An 18,215-nucleotide genomic window follows, 5' to 3' on the forward strand; every position below is an offset into this window, starting at 1 on the left:
TTTTATCATTAAACAATTTATTAATTGTATAGCTGTCAGTACAGGCTTTTTAATGCAGTAGTAGTAATAGGCCTAGTAGTAGTGACATAGAGGTCTAGTAGTAGTGGTAATAGTAGGTCTAGTAGTAGTGGTAATAATAGGCCTAGTATTGGTGATATTAGTAGGCCTAGTATTGGTGATATTACTAGGCCTATTAGTAGTGGTAAGAGTAGGCCTAGTATTAGTGGTATTAGTAGGCCTAGTATTGGTGATATTAATAGGCCTAGTAGTAGTGGTAATAGTAGGCCTAGTATTGGTGATATTAGTAGGCCTATTAGTAGTGGTAAGAGTAGGCCTAAGCCTAGTATGGATGGTATTAGGAGGACTAGTATTAGTGATATTAGTAGGTCTAGTAGTGGTAACAGTAGGCCTAGTATTGGTGATATTAGTAGGCCTATTAGTAGTGGTAAGAGTAGGCCTAGAATTGATGGTATTAGGAGGCCTAGTATTAGTGATATTAGTAGGTCTATTAGTAGTGGTAAGAGTAGGCCTAGTATTGACGGTATTAGGAGGCCTAGTATTAGTGATATTAGTAGGCCTATTAGTAGTGGTAAGAGTAGGCTTAGTATTGATGGTATTGGAGCCCTAGTATTAGTGATATTAGTAGGCCTAGTAGTAGTGGTAACAGTAGGCCTAGTATTGGTGATATTAGTAGGCCTATTAGTAGTGGTAAGAGTAGGCCTATTATTGATGTATTAGGAGGCCCAGTATTAGTGATATTAGTAGGCCTATTAGTAGTGGTAAGAGTAGGTCTAGTATTGGTGGTATTAGGAGGCCTAGTATTAGTGATATTAGTAGGCCTATTAGTAATGGTAAGAGCAGGCCTACTATTGTTGACATTAGTAGGCCTATTAGTAGTGGTAGGAGTAGGCCTAGTATTGGTGGTATTAGTAGGCCTAGTATTGGTGATATTAGTAGGCCTAGTATTGGTGGAATTAGTAGGCCTAGTATTTGTGGTATTAAAATGTCTAGTAGTAGTGGTAAGAGTAGGCCTAGTAGTAATAGTTGGCCTAGTATTGGTGATAATATTCGGCCTAATAGTAGTGGTAATAGTATGCCTAGAATTGGTGGTATTATTAGGTCAGGTGATGGTGGTGCTGATTGTAATAGTAGGCCTAGTAGTGGTAATAGTAGGCCTAGTAGTAGTAGTAGTAGTAGTAGTAGTAGTAGTAGTAGTAGTAGTAGTAGTAGTAGTAGTAGTAGTAGTAGTAGTAGACCTTGTAGTAGTGGTATTAGTAGGTCTAATATTTGGTATTAATAGGCCTAGTATTTGGTATTAGTAGACCTAGTAGTAGTGATGGTAAGGCATCTTGTGGTGGTGGTAATAAATTTGTGGCCATCAGCTATATTTTCACGAATAAACTAGAAGTACCAAACGGAAATTACATGATTTACCGTAATTTATTCTGAAATAAAACAGTTTTATAGAGATACTGTCTGAGGATTTTATTATGCACTTTGCTATTATAATCTACTGTAATATGATGGCACCTAACCCTTACATACATTGTTGAAATCAACCGTATAAACCAGATTAATATGCTTCTGGAAAAAAAAAATGTTATCCAAGAAATGTTCCGACATTCTGTAAACACATTGAAAGGAGGAACTGCATTTAGAACATTTTTCCAAATATCAAGATCTGTATGTTTTCCTGGGCATCCTACAATAGCAAGCTATGTTATAACAATTATTTGCGGCGCAGTATTTCACCATTTTCTTATTATTTCCCTTCAGGTGTACTTATATTTATTCGTACTCCTCAAATAAGCATGAACTGCTCGCACTCCCGGCGAAGCATCAACTCCCTTTAATGGCGGCCGAACATCGGTTCAAATTTGTACGCTACACTAGCGCCATTGGTGTCTCTAGTTATCAAGTATCTAACTCGTTGCTAGTTATATATTACAAACTCTTTGGAGAACAGTCAACCTTCTTCTTATTGTCCGCCATTATTTATATTGCACAAAAAACCAGTGTCTCCAACAGAGTATACGGAAAGTCGCCAAAAAGTAGTTGTAAAGTCGCTAGATTTCTCATTATCAACAAAGAAAGATTAAATTTTGTCACTATTGGGGTACTAAAAAGGTCACTAAATCCCTATTTAAGCAATATAAAAGTTAAAAGAAATTGTTGTTGAAAAAGAGTTAAAGTCGCTAGATTGGCAACACTGAACAAACCTGTATAACACATAGACTTAAGGTGCGTACACACTTAGCGAACGAACAACGAACGAATGATGAAGCAAAACTTCGTTGTTCGTTCCGTTGCTTACGAGATTATACAAGCTGGCGCATAGAGCTTGAAAAACGAGTCTGAAGTGGTTCCCTCGTAATGCCAATTCCGCCGCTCGGAGCGCTGTTCTGCCCTATATATTCATAGCAGAACACTTAAAAGACATTGACATTTGGGACATTTAAAGGACTCATCATTGCTTATTAAATGCTTCGTACAATATGTTATGGACAATAGACGTAATTTGCAAACTTCTACTCCTCAATTATATTACAATAAAAGGCTGTCATTCTTGATATTAAAACATATTACATATAAACTGAGGGACTGTCTGCTCTGTACTTCAGTTCATACACCAAACATTTCCGGAAATAAATTGACATCTTACATATACGCACTATAGCCTACCCTTTTCACCTAATATTATTAATATTGTTATTAAATAAGATATTGCAACTAATTAAGGTACTGCATTATCTTTAATTTCCTTGAATTCACAATTACGCATTTGCAACAAGGCCTAACTTTTCCCTCTCTTTTTAAAAAAAATACGGACGCCACAATAACTGAGAAGTATAATTATTGCGCGATTTTTTCTTGCAGTGGTGAAAACATTTCTATAGGCCTACTGATTAATCTATTGAGCATAGTAATAGTAAACACTGTAGTATTTTAGTGCGTGTACGCTTACTTAGCTCTTGTAAAACGAAATTTTCACTTTCACTTTCAACGGAACACTCACTTATATTCAGTTTTTGTATCTTGCAGTAAATTATCCATTTGTGATCATCTTTCCAATATAACCTCCCATTGAAACGACCACTTAAAATCATGAGCTAGAATTTATTATTTTAAAAACATTTCCACGTACATACTGTTATAATTGTTATGAACCACAATACAAAAGACAACACTGTGAAATTGGATTAATTTACCAAGATCAACATCAATACCGGTAGTATAAAATCACATATAGGCCTAGGCTATATTATTTCATTACTTTATGGTACTAATTAGAAGGATTAATTTTGAAGAATTTACAAATATGCTGAAATAATTTATGACACCTCTTATAGAAATGTAGAAATATGTATGTACATTTTGAAACAATGGGTATAGCACCACTTGAAAATGTTGAGCATTTTAACAGTAACTTGTAAATTGTTCCATCACGTTGTCTATAGTGTTAATTTATTGTAGCACTTTTAGAACGAACGTGGTTCACATACATAAGAAGAAATGACGATGGAATGAGTCGAACACATACAGTTTTCTTTAATTTTTAGCAAATGATGAAGTTGAATATATACTGTTACTTCATATCCTAACATAAGTAGAGTTGCCACCATAGATGTAACACTTGAAATGAATATAAAATAAATTAATGTATTGGTAATGATACAAGAATAAAAAGAAATTAGGCTAGACATAACCTCACAAAATTACAAACACATGCTAAAACAAAAAAAAAAAACTTTACGTATCCGTATATAATAAAACTAGATATTCCAGATATAATTTGTTTCACACGATAACCACCTCAGCCTATTTCGGCAGCAGCCATTATTAGTTACAGTTTGAGGTGCATTACCTAATCTCATACTAACCTTGTCAAGTTCTCTAACCTAATTCACTGATAATTACGTAACAATACACAGGTCTAAAATACAGACAAATACACATTAATTACCTAATAAGTACAGCATGAAGATAATTCATTACTTTTGTCGGTATTTTCTAAAAGAGAAAGGGAAAACAGTAACAACATTATCTTCAATGTTTACATCACGTCATTCACATTTTCATTAGGCCTATATCAGTAATGCTTGGTAAGTGAAACAATGCATGAAATTATTTTACATTTCGGGTCACATCATTCGAGAGTCGGAAAAAGCAATTCGCCACTTTTAACATAGCATTGCTTGTTATATGAGAGAACTTTGACATTTACCTTAACCTATAAAGATACGACCTGTTGGTACCGAGTTCTTCACATAGCAAAACACAGACAATTTTCGAATATAACTTAGCTGAACAAACTTCAAATAACACTGTAATATGCTTGGCATATTTATAATATTCGTACTCAATCAGTAATGCACAATTAATCGAACTATTTTCACGATGCACAATGCTTTGTAATGGTACTATTCATCATTTCATAGGGCAGAGAGGCGAACCTAGCGGCAGAAATTGTCATGATTCACAGTGACCTACTCTCGATCGTGCTATGCGCCAGCTTGTGTAATCCCGTAAGCAACGGTTCGTTCGCTGTTTGAAGCGACGTACAAATCATCAGCAAATTGTCAGAAAACATTCACATTCGCTGATTGTCTGCTATAAAGGCAGACGAAAATATAATTATAGCACGTGCAGGCCTGTTTCATAAACACTAATAATATTAATAGTAGGCTATTACAGTCATGAAAACAATTTTATTAACCGACTAAATTCTGTTTCATAAACGTTTTGCACGAGTCATAAAATACAGTAGCCAGATGATTTGAGGTTAAGGCTGATAAACATAATCAAGTTGGTCTGCACTCTACAGCTATTTATACTATTCTCTCTGTTAACAGTTGTTGAATGAAATAAGTTTTGAAGTACTATCTTTAATAGCAACAACAGAGTAAATCGTAATATGTGTGAAGGTTTGGGACATAATTTATTTCAGATAAGATTGTAAATCACTGCAACTCGAAGTTATTGTTTCTGTTATTTTGATTCAGTTGATTTACGAGTAAAAGAAACAATATGATAAATCTAAAATATTGTGAACAGATATTTATCATTCCTAATTGTTCACGTCTCTGCTGTTGTAAAGTTTGCAATTCCAAAAACAGTGTATCAGTGACAGAAGCATGTGTGTGCGCGGGCGTGTGTAAAACTTGCACCTCGTTATCTAAAGAAGTACCGTACCATATGAAAATGTTAAGCAGTGAAAACTTTTGATGACAATATTGTAACAGCCTTAAGGACAGTGTTAACGACAGAGTTGGTGGACCCTGCAAAGCGTCTTATGTAAGATATATTCAAGTTCCATTATAATTCGGAATACTGCGCAAGTACTTATTGGTGCAAGCGTAAATAAATACACATAAAAATTACTCTTTTACCAAAAAATAAATAAGTAATGCAATAACAACATAAGTACTTACGCGGTGAAGTCGTTCCTAGAAAATATCGTGTTTGAGTTTGAAGGTGTGGATGTTGTAGAAGATTAATGTTGTGACGAAATTAATAAAAATACTGAAATTGTCTTAATGGGTTCTTATTGCTGATTATGTTGTAAGTAGTATTTTCAAGAAGTTACCTGATTATACAAAATGCAAATATGTTCTAATTAGAGATTGTGATGTGGAATTGTAGATACAGTACCTATAAATCTCGTAAGTTAATTTTAGTTTATGCCCTCAATAGGGGTGGTTTAAAGTAATCCATATATTTTGTAATAGATCTACTTGTTGATATATGTCTGCAAAAGATTTTGGCTCACCAAGATCTTCACAATGTTAATTAGTGAAGAGTATATAGATTCAGGTTGTCACAAGTATACATTGAAAAAAACATTTCAATAGGTACAGAAAATATTAATATTACTGAATTTTGTGATGTAAATGTCCTATAGGCATATATTTCTGAACAATTATTATAATTTAAAAAATGACGAGAAAGGAGGGAAAAAATGTTAAGTTCAATCATTCAAATAACATAAAATAATGTAAAATATACAGTAATTACTTTCTAACAGTTCTATACTGTAATTGAATTTAATTTAGGTTTCACCCTTTGCAATTCCTCTTTTACAATAAGATAAAATAGTTTTCAATTTCAGCCTGGTCCATCTACATTGGCGCCTATGACAGTTTGTAAGTATTTGTAAGTATGAAGAGGGACTTTGTTAATAATTCATTTTGTCTCTGATGCTTTTTAAAATGGGGAAAAGACGTGAAAATAACTTGAAGAAACAGAGTTTTTTGCGAGAAGTTCTCGAATTGAAAGGTCAACTATTTCATTATATTCGTAACTTTCTTGCATATGGTTGTAGGATATTCGTTGTCTAAAATTTCTTGGACGTCGGACAAACACTCCCTCTTCATCACTATTTGAGTCAGAATTGTCTATTTCAAATGTTTTCACGGTTTTATCTTCAAAATCTAACCCTACATTGGCATTTACTTTTTACAAATTATTAAACTATTACTTAAAATACAGTCATGGAACTAACGTTAATATTATTAATAAATTTAATTATCTTTGCTGCTTTATGAAACACTTTAGTAATATTATTTATTTTAGTAATAATATGAGCGTTTACAGTAATAAATAATATTATTAACTATTACTTCTATGAAACAGAACAGTAATAATATTACTTAGTGTTATTACTTTTTCAGTAATGGTATTAAATTATTACTTTTATGAAATAGGCCCCAGGGGAAAGTTTCAGTACACGGATACCTCACTGACAATAATTATCTTAAAATACTAAAAATACTGGCATGTCTGTGTTTGTCGTATGCGCATCATGTTTACGAAAAGACACTTTTCAGTGCCAATAATTTATTTTGTGTGCACAATGTTGGAACTTTGTTATTTCTGGGCGTGAATTTGTCCAAAAGGAACGACATATGTTTATACGCGAACCAAGTTGACTCGTACACTTCATCACTCCCCATTTCATATCTTTTTGTGGACTTCTGTCTTTCCCTCCGGAATGATGTCAATAGGGATTCAATTTTCTTTTTGACTTCTGCTCCCTACAATAAAAAAAACATGTATCTACTGAAAATAAATAAACAAAAATAATTTTCAAATTTTGCACGTGTTTGACTCGCCTATCTTGCAGCTGAACATCTTTCCAATAGGTTCCTAAACATCATGTTTTCTTACTTTATTGTGGTAAGTAGGATGCTTGGGATTCCATGAAGTTTCCTGCTCCCTATATGCATTAATAAGATTTATAACAGCGCCTTCCGTCCACTCCAGTTTCGACATCCTGTTAGTGAAATTGAACTAAGCGCTGCGTTCTGCTACGAATTACAAGCTAGTGGCAAATCCCGTCCACAACGAATACCAACTTCCTTTGATGTACCGACAAGCGACGGATCACTTCCGAAGGCAAACCAAACGATCGGTTTGCCTTTGTTGCGACGTACACACGTACCGATTTCAATCAACGAACGCAATCGTTTGTCGTTCGTTCGCTTAGTGTGTACGCACCTTTACTAAATAACCGCGGGTATAACATCAAGAGGAGTAGAAATAGGTATAACATGGACCACGCATCACGTATTTCACCTGTTTATGCGATGTTGCCAGATCCTTTTCACGTGAACTTAGATTGCATTTGAACCAAGGTAATTTGATCGCAGAAAAGTTTTATACAATAGAAGAAGTGTCTGAACTCGGTTCACTTTTCGATCTACGATCAAAGTTGATCTTTAGTCAGGGAGTTTTATACAATTGGGCCTTAGAGTCTGATTTCTGGCATGCCTGGTAACTGATGAATTGTTTATGATTATAAATTGAATTAATCTACTTGATATGAATTGTACAATTTTGTATAGCTTAACGAAAGTATGCTTGTAAATTGAATTAATCTGTTTACTGTGTATTGTATGTGTATGTATAGTCTGGCTGATGAATTGTATATGCTCTAAACTGAATAGTACCGGTAATCTGTAAAGCTCAACTGAATTGTTTATGCTTGTAATTTGAAGTAATTTGCACGATATGTATTATCAGGGGCTGCGGAGTTGCAGCACCACAGGCATTTGCGACTCATTGTCTCGTTTTATGTTGTGAAATACATTTATTATATAGTCTCTATTTTTCTGCTCTAATTGTTTTTAAATTTCGCTCTCATCAACATGCATGCAATCGTTAGTGATGTCACTTCCTCCCCTCAGCCTGGTACTGCCAGAGACAAGGACTATGGGTGAAGCCACTTTCTCCCCTGCAGCTGCCAGTGTAGTCACGGATGCTTTGCGCCTTAGTTTCACCCCTCCCCCTGCTAGCACTTGCCATGAATTCAGAGTCACCAGGCGCTGCAAAATTTACAACAGTTTGTCAGTAGCGCGCAGTTTTAAATACGTTTTCTTTAATGTTCTGAATATAATAAGTGCAACAATGTTTAATTCTGTACAGTATTTACTGTCCAACAATTCAGGAGAAATGTGAAATTAAGTGCCGTGGAAGATCTACACCTGTGCTACACATAAAACAGTATTCAACAAGGCGAAAAAAAGAATATACGAGGAGGTTTAATTGTGATGTGTATAAGAAGTCTGTGTGGCTGACAGGCTGTGATATTAAAAATGCGCTATTCTGTTTTCCATGTCTTGTGTTTGGTGGCGATTGTAGTTGGATTCAGAAAGGCATAACCGATCTTAGGAAACTAAATGAAAGGCTCAATAAATATGCAAATTCGACGAAACATATAAATAACACCTTGAACTTGGCTGTGTTGGGAAGAGTGAATATTCAGGAAAGTTTTGTGCAACCAACGAGTTAGCATTACGAGGGCATAATGAAAAGATAGGGTCTGACAATCAAGAAATATTCCTCAATTTGGTGAAATATACAAGTGAAATAGATTCGATGTTCAAGTCCCATTTGGAGAGCTCTTCGCCATTTAAAGTTCTATCAAAAGTATTCAAAATGAGCTACTGGAATGTATATTGGACGTATTCAGAGAGGAACTTTTAGCAGAGATTGAGGAAACCGAATTTGTCTCTGTTCTTGCTGATGAGACCACAGATATATATGAAAAATTTCAGCTTGTGATTGTAGTTCGGTAAAGTAACAAAGAAGGAAAAGCATGGAGAGGTTCTGGGGTTTCTTTAACCCAACTGGACAAGATGCAAATGCAATGTCAGAGTGCATACTTTCACAGCTAGAAACAATTTTAAAACAAAAGAAAGGTAAGCTTATTGGACAGAGCTACGATGGAGCAGCTATGATGAGTGGTGTATTAAATGCGGTACAAGCAAAAGTTAGAGATAGTTACCAGCGGCGTGCGCTGATAACTTTTTCGGGGAAGTGATTCCATGGAAACACTGTATGTAGCCAACAGGCATCGAAGCCCAGTCGAGCAATGGCATACATACAGGCACTGCTTCCCTTCACGTCATGCTACCGCATGCCACTGACTGTTACAAATATGCTTATTTTGTGCATTGCTATGCCCATCAGTTGAATCTCATAATGGAAAGAGCTGCTAAACAAAATACAAAGGCTAGCATATTTTTTTTGCTAATTTATCCAGTATCCCTGCTTTCTTCTCTTGATCTCCACATATTAGATTCATGTATTTCAAAGATAATTCCATCAGCTGGCACAACAAGATGGAATTTTAAAATAAGAACAGTAAGTGTTGTTCATGAGAAGGAGCCATTACTACAATGTTTTGAAGCCATAATGGAATCTGAAATATCTAACATCACAATAAATGAGGCAAGCACCCTGGTGCGTACTCTTGAAGATCCTGAATTCAATTTCTGGCTCAGTTTTTTTTCATTTATTGATGCCTCATGTAGATATATTATAAAACCAACCATAACATCGCCAGTTAGATATTTCTAAGGTTCAAATCTGCATATCATGCTTTGTTAATGCCATACAGACAATATGGAACAGTGCACAGTTGAACAGCAAGAACTGTGAACATGAAAATCCTAGCAAGCGTGGTAAGGTCGAAGGGATTCAGACAAGGGTTGCAGCATTCAAGGAAGTGTGTGACCTCATTATCACACAAGCTAACACCTGATTCCAGTTCATAGATCATCCGATAATGTCTTCTTTTCTGGTCAAGAAAAATTTGAATGCTACAAAAGCTCATTCCTGAAAATGACCTAAATGTATGTGTGAAGTTTTTTCCAATATTCCATAAAGACAAACTAAAAACGGAACTCACTGTGTTGTATCAGAGACAAGAATTCAGAAATATCAGTGGCGCAGTCAAGCTCTTGCAGTTTCTTCTATCTGAGAACTTGCAGGCCTCATTTTCAGAAGTTGTGAAACTACTATGCATAGCTATCACCATACCAATGGCAACTTTCGAACCAGAACATTGCTTTTCGTGTTTGAAAAGAGTAAAAATCCTAACTTAAAAATACGATGAATGAAGAGAGACTGGTCGCATTAACTATGTTGTGCATTGAAAAGACTATGTTAAACGACATATCGGACTTTAACAAGAAGGTGATTCAAAAGTTTGCAACTTACAAGACAAGGCACATGGAACTAATCTTTAAATAAGATAAGTTGCATGGTTTATAATATATTTGTGTCTGCAGCCCCTCTGAATTCAATACCCATGACCCGCCATTGTGTATTATCAATTTTATCTCAACTGATTTAATTGTTTATGCTTTTAAATTGAATTAACTTACTTACTATATATTATAATTCATAGCTCAACTGATGAATAATCGTTTAGGTTTGTAAATTTAATCATCTGATTGCTATGTACTGTAGCTATATTTTTAGTAGAGCCACCAATGTAGCTCAGCCAGCAGACTTGCTGGTCTCCTGATCCGGAGCTGCGCTCGGGCTTGAGTTGGATCCCCCACTTGGTCTGATTGGTTGGTTTCTTCCGAGGTTTTTCCCAGCTATGGGACTGATGCCGAGTGGTATATGGCGAGTCCTCGGCCTCACCTCACTCCATCCCCATTTGGTCAGATTACCTGGTTGGGTTTTTTCCAAGGTTTTCCCCAACCATAAGGACAATGCCAGGTAATTTGTTGGCGAATCCTCAGCCTCATCTCACTACATTTCGCCAAAAAATTGTAATCTTGTAAAATTGTTTACTTGTTCCACATCTTAAAGCTTCATTGCTAATGTAAGATCTATGAAACACAATAAATGAAATGAAAAAATGAAAAGTAAGGTAAAGAGCGCAAAATTCTTATTCTGCACTGCGCAGTTAGTTGCCCACCCATAAGTTTATAGTTTAATAATCACGAGCTGAAGTGGGGAGGAACCTATGAAATAAATAATTTATTTTTTTTTTACTTTACCTAGATATATGCATTTATTTATTTACTTTATATTTATTTTATATTCATGTGTTTTATATTTATTTATATAATAGATGTATTTCTACTGGCAGAGTTAAGGCAATAAATCCTTCTCTTCCACTCAACCAATATAAGAATTCATAACAATTAATATAATAGCAGTACAGGAACAATACAAAAATAATAGCAATAATAATAATAATAATAATAATAATAATAATAATAATAATAACAATTATATTCACTGGAAGATGAGGAAAATCTGGAGTACCGGTACTTAAGTCAGAATGAGTTTCTTGAGAAACAACCTATGGATGATGAAGAAGAAGAAGAAGAAGAAGGTAATGAGAAGAATTGTCATATATTCATAGAAGATGTAGTAGTAGATAACTGTAATTATGAATTAATTGTTGTGTTATTATTATTATTATTATTATTATTATTATTATTATTATTATAGTAAGTGCAAAATGAAGACAAGTTTAGTTACATATAATTGTTAAAGTCAAACAATTACAACAATGTCAATCGAAGGAATTATTAAAATAATACAGAATATTTTATATTAAAAATAATAATCACATAATAGAGAAATTATATTTTGAAAGATCATAGTCTAAGCAGTCTATTTGACAACCTGCCTTTGAAAGTAATCAATGTCTGACAGCACTTTAAGGTATGAGGTAGGGAGTCCAATGACGAGTAGTTAAAACAGTGAATGATGAAGAGTATCGGGAAATGTTATGATGAGGTATACTCAATATGCCAGTGATCTGAGATCGAGTATTTAGGGTATGATTCATTTCATTTCATTTCATTTAGTGTTCTGCCCAAGGGCAGGTCTTTCACTGCAAACCCAGCTTTCTTCAATCTTTCCTATTTTCTGCCTTCCTCTTCGTTTCATCATATGATCCATATATCTTAATGTCGTCTATGATCTGATATCTTCTTCTACCCCGAACTCTTCTCCCGTTCACCATTCCTTCCAGTGCATCCTTCAGTAGGCAGTTTCTTCTCAGACAGTGACCCAACAAATTTCTTTTCCTCTTCCTGTTCAGTTTCAGCATCATTCTTTCTTCAGCCAAACTTTCCAACACAGCTTCATTTCTTATTCTATCTGTCCACTTCACACATTCCATTCTTCTCCATATCCACATTTCAAATGCTTTTATTCGCTTCTCTTCACTTCGTCGTAATGTGGGTTATGATTATGGATCATAAATACACAAGACGGGACGACAGATAACTTGGGGTTGACATGCGCAGAATTTGAAATAGAATAGAAAGACAGTGTAAAATTTTGCGATCTTATGTCTTCTTTCTTCCGTTCACGGATTTCTTCATGCAACAAACATGCTCCAGATAGTAATTTATTTCCTCTAGCCACTGAAATAAATCTGTCATTGTAAAGGGTCAAACTTTGGGTGAATGTGATATAAACATGCCATGGCGAGGGAGCATCATCACTTTCTCCAGGTTCACAGAATAATAATTAATAATGTTATCTTTTGACATATTACTGTACAGTACATGTCTTCTGTAATGATCTCTAGCAGCTTTTGCCTTTTTAATGTGTATGTTCCACTTCTTACGATCTGCAGATCAATCTTTTGAGGAAAGATGCTTATTGAAAAACTCCCATAATTCACACTCTTCATTTCAAAGTTTATCAGGAGATATATTTAACTTCTGAACTTCAGTACCATTATGATATGAATCATAGTAACACTTCAAATGAGAGTGTTACTTGCATAAATCATAGTAGGTCTACATTAATTTCACAGATAAATCACTGGGCAGTATCTTTGGCTGGGTGGATGTTCCATTCTGTAATGAGATACAGAGGGCTGAAAGCAGTTATTGCCACTATACTAAGCAAAAAGGCTGTAGATATGTGCCTACTAAGCCATCCCAGCAGTAAGTCAATTCAGCAGACACTGATTTATTTGCATAGCATTTGTTAGTTATGTCAACAACGTTTAGTATCAAAGAACAAAATTGCAGGTACGTCTAATAAAATAAGAGATATTTTCATATTTACCCAGCATGTACTCTCAAAAATCTAGAAATCTCAGCAAAAAATAATGTTCATTCATGTAACAATCCTAACTCATTAGTACGGCATTGTATATAATTGAATTAAATTGTAGGATTTTAAATTGACAGAGCCATTGTACAAACTATTTAGGTTCAATAAGTGAACAACGATATGTATATTAATATACGTTGTAAAAGCTCTGAATTCATTGAATTTACTACCATAGCGCTACACACGCCCTGGAATTAGAAGTCTGTTGCATTCGACTCGAAAGCCAGTGAGGTAGAGAATATTAGAACTGTCGTAAATGGACACTGTTTGTCCTCGAAGACCTTGGCGGCTACCAGGAAACAATTACTGTATACCACTCCTACAGCTCAGCATTAATCTATGGAGTCCAATTCAGGAAGTAGAGATAAGAAAAATAGTCTTTTCCAGGGCAGGAAGGTATTGTGACTATGACAATGCTGAAATTCTTTCACTCATTTCCCTGTTAAAAAAAAACTGGATATTCCTAGTATGATTTTGAGTCAAGTCCAGATGGTCATGTTGGCAGACAAACGACAAACCAGATGAACACTGTATTCTTCGTTATGCAATACTTAAATATCACACTTGTGTCAATAAAAATCAGTATGATTATTCATTAACCTCGAAAAAATATTTAAAAAATGTTTGAGACTGTAACAGTTACACAGAGAGATGTGAATATGTACGCCTACAATGTAGCTTCATGAGAATGAGTTACTGGTATATGAAGGAACTATTATTTTAATACGTTAAAAGCAATCCTGTAATTCACAAAGACTTTTATTCCTAGGTCTATACGTGCATAATATGTAGTCTTGTAGTGCAAACTTTTTATCTTCCTCAGCTCGCTTAACAGGACCTGTGTTGCAGCAATGCCTAGTTGTGCACGTGCCATTCAAGGACACACATAACCACTGATTGTCGCTTGTGCAGTATTGAGTTGACTTTCAGTGCAGTGTGTTGTGTGCAGTCTTGACTTTCATTTCTCTGTTTGAGTCGTGGTTCAGAAGTGCAATACAGAAAAAAAATTTCCATTTGTTGTAACTTTTTAAAATACGAACCACCTACTCAGTGTCACAGACAATTGCAAGAACATTTTCCTGGTCTACAGTTCGTTCAACAGAGAATAAATTCAAAACAACAGGATCAGTGTTGGACAAGAAAAGAAGACGAAGGTGCCATGTTTAAACTAAGAAAAGAAAACGAAGGTGCCATGCTTAAACTAAGGAAAAGTTTCATGACATCAGTGCTCAATTAGAACATTCGCCACGAAAATCTCTCACGAAGTTAGCACAACAAGTTGAGGTCAGCCGTACATCAGCACATAATGCGACAAAATTACTAAATTTCATAGGCCTACATACAAAATTACAGAAGTGCACGTCGTAGAGCCTGGGAACTCACATAGGAGAATCAATTTTTGCAACTTTTTTATTAAATCTGTACATGATGGCCATTTAGACCCACAATTTGTGATTTTTATTGACGAGACACGGTTTCACTTGCGCGGACATGTTAAGACTCGAAATAATCCTGAGGTAGGTGTATGATGTGCATTAAGTGCAAAACAAATAATCGATCGTGAAACAATTAATGTTGACCGATACAAAATCCTAACAATTATTTTATCTGTTTTCTCCTCAATTAACTGAATAAAAACCAATGTATGGTGTGTTTCAGCAAAACGGGACAACTCATACTGATCAAATTTCACTACGTGCGACTGCTGAAATGTTTGATGAGAGGGTGATTAGTATAGGATTGTGGTCTGCTCGATCCCCAGACTAAGCACCCTGTGATTTTTATTTATGGGGCATTTTAAAAGACAGGGTTTATATTACATTGGCGAAGCTAAGGTGTAAATACTGGGTAGGTTGAAAAAATCTGCTTACCTTGTACCTTTTTATAGAGCAGATGATTATTGGCTTTACTATAAAAATTTTTTGTGACACAGACCACACAAGATGACCACTCATTTTTTATCCCCAAATGGAATACAGGTAAAACAATATAACTTATTTGTCTCAGAGCAACCTCTTAGCCAAGAATATTTCTTATACCATAAAAACTGAACATTTCTACTTTGTCTTCCTCCACCCGCTATTTTAATATGTAAATGTGGTGTTGATCTCCTATCTTTGTAAGCACATTTTGTTTCATACGTTCAACTTGAAAACGGTTTCTCTTTTAATTCTGCAAATAATGACCTGAATGTTCTCTCAGTATGAGCCATTTTACACAAAATTAATATGTAACACACACACGTATGCAATTTTGATTAAACTAAACTCAACAATGCAGCGCTTAAAGAGAACACCAATATAGCGCAACATAATATTGTGACCGAAGGCTAGCCTCGATAGCAAATCAATACCCCCTCCCAGGTCCCCCCTCAAGCTTGCGAGTCAAGATGGTAGCCATGCCTTTAGAGGTTTTCACCTTAAGCCTCGCTGCTCGTACTGCTCCCTTCACACTGAAATGACTGCCAACCAATGGCGGTTCATGCCTAACATGACAAATATAAACTTCTGAATACATTAAAGTATCAAACGAAATAAAATAAACAAAAACCATGCCCCATTCCTATGTAACAGTCTTGTTCGTACACTTTGATTATTTACACTTTTGAAAAACAATTACTATCTTGTAGCATAATCTTTCGACTTTATTACTGCTTAGTATCTCTTACTCATTGATTTTACCAAGTTTTTACACTGTTCTGGTTTGATTTTAGCCCATTTTTCTCTCACTACACGTTTAAAATCCTCTATGGTTGTACACTTTTGCTTTCTCACACTCCTTTTTCAAAACTGCCCACAAATGTGCGATGGGGTTTAAGTCTGGTGATTGAGATGTTCGCAGTTGCTGGTGTATGTTTCATATGAGTCCGTCCTTATTAATTTGAGCAGTATGTTTACTGCCATTGTCTTGTTGGAACATATACACAAGTGGTATCCCCATTTTTTGTGCACTGTGCCTAATATTTGACCTTAAAATGCTATTGTACACATACTTATCCATAATCCCATCTATGAACTCAATATTCCCCTCACCATTTGCAGATATACATCCTCACAATAGTATGCATCCACCCCCGTGTTTCACTATAGGTAATATGTTGTTTCTGTCGCTATCTGTGTTGGGCTTCCTCCATATCCTATGAATGCCATCGGAACCATAAAGATTTATCTTCATCTCATCTGACCAAATCACCCTGTTCCAAAATTCCTCATCCTTACTTATATGTTCTTTAGCCAAGTCCAATCTTCGAGCTCGATTTGTTTCACTAATGTACGGCCTCTTTTGTGGTCTTCTGCCATGATAACCACTTTTCCACAACACGCCAGATAGTTTGATTACTGATCTTCGTGTTTGAAGGATTTTCAGTCATGACTCGAGTTTGTGAAACACTTATTCTTGGATTTTTGACAACTTGAATCTCTCGTCACATACATTTTGTAATTTTTGCTTCGTTCTTCTTGCCAAGTTATTCCAAGTTCCATAATTTCGAAATTTTTCTACAATGTGTTGTAGGCCTACTGTAGAATCTTTTTTATACACTACTTTACATTTTTTCTACAGGAATAGCCTTTCAGAGCCAGGCGAACAATAACTTCCTTTCAATTGGAACTGAGCTTCTTACGACGCTCCATTGTACACAATAAAATTCTGAATGATAGATTAACAGCAAATGACCTGCAATGAAAGACAACCCTGTGCACACTGCATCCTTGTTTACTATCCATCTAAACGTAACTTCCCCCTCTCCATGGGGTAAGTGTACGAACAACAGTGTTACATGAATTTCACGGAATAGGCCTATGTAGTTTTTAATCGTTATGCAAGTAACAGGTGTATGTAAATTAATTTTATTCATGTCACTGTGTTCGTGTTTAACTCATCAAACATAATGAATTCAGTTTTATTGATATATTTTGAAGGTCATTTCAAAGGTTAATTTAATAATATAGGTGTACGAGCAACTCTGTTAGGGCCTATATACTGTACAAATTAAAAATTATTAAAACACATGTTTTTTATTGAGGGCACAAGGGTAGATGAATAAATAAGTACATAAAAAAGATATGTCCCCTGGACCAAAAATAAACAATTCAATAAAGCAATAATGACATATGTACTTACTCGCTATTCTGAAGTCGTTCCTAGCGGGCTTTCAAGCTTCTTTATTTTACACTTATCTTCCAAGATTAAAACTAAAAAAATTGTTTGTAAAAGATATTGAACACTATTCATTTTCTTTTTTTGGAAACGAACACTGGTCACACTCACAGACGAATATATTAAGACTAAAATAGGAAGAACGACCATTCTTACGTTTTCCGCCATAGTCTGTCAGCTCTCTCACTGTTACACGTGCGTTTTTTAAAGCGCCTCATGACTTTGCTGCAGCAAAAAGGTCGGAAAAAAACGCAATTCGGCCAGTTGCCTGCAAAATGGTGAACAATTAATATTGGCTTCTATTACTGTCGTAATAAATTTAACCTTAAAACAAACGAACATGTTAAACAGTCTGGACTTCCATGATAATGACATGAAATTATTATTATTATTACTAGACGATTTTAACAATAATAAACGTTGCAAAGGACAAAAACACGCTTACTGCCATGATGGATCGTGCAGCAAACTCGTAAAGCGGTGTTTTGATTTGCTGCACGGTTGCTGCAGCGACGGTGAAGCAAATGTAATAAAAAAAAAACCGGTCTTGCTGCAGCGCTTTACGTCTTGTTAAAAAAAAAAACCGCACGGTTCATCACCGGAAAGCTGCGCAATGCACTGGTCTCTTCACCAGGGCATCCATACATTTCCCCTGCAGCGTTCGTACCTTT

At 35.3% G+C, this 18,215-nt stretch overlaps 1 protein-coding gene across 5 annotated transcripts in view; it reads right to left on the minus strand.

Annotated features, from left to right (window-relative positions):
* The window catches only part of ort (ora transientless), a 244,997-nt gene extending 227,044 nt beyond the window's left edge, over positions 1 to 17,953 (minus strand). Inside the window, exon 1 of one of the 5 annotated variants that reach the window (XM_069838560.1) lies at positions 17,509 to 17,953. In XM_069838560.1, coding sequence (XP_069694661.1) covers position 17,509 — 1 coding nt within the window. In that variant the 5' untranslated portion in view covers positions 17,510 to 17,953. The remainder of the gene's footprint in view (positions 1 to 17,508) is intronic. The other 4 variants (XM_069838561.1, XM_069838562.1, XM_069838557.1 and 1 more) reach the window with 4 other exon arrangements.
* Between the last annotated feature and the right edge of the window lie 262 nt (positions 17,954 to 18,215).

The sequence above is a fragment of the Periplaneta americana genome, chromosome 10, assembly GCF_040183065.1.
Source record: "Periplaneta americana isolate PAMFEO1 chromosome 10, P.americana_PAMFEO1_priV1, whole genome shotgun sequence".
NCBI classification, from domain to species: Eukaryota; Metazoa; Arthropoda; class Insecta; order Blattodea; family Blattidae; genus Periplaneta; species Periplaneta americana.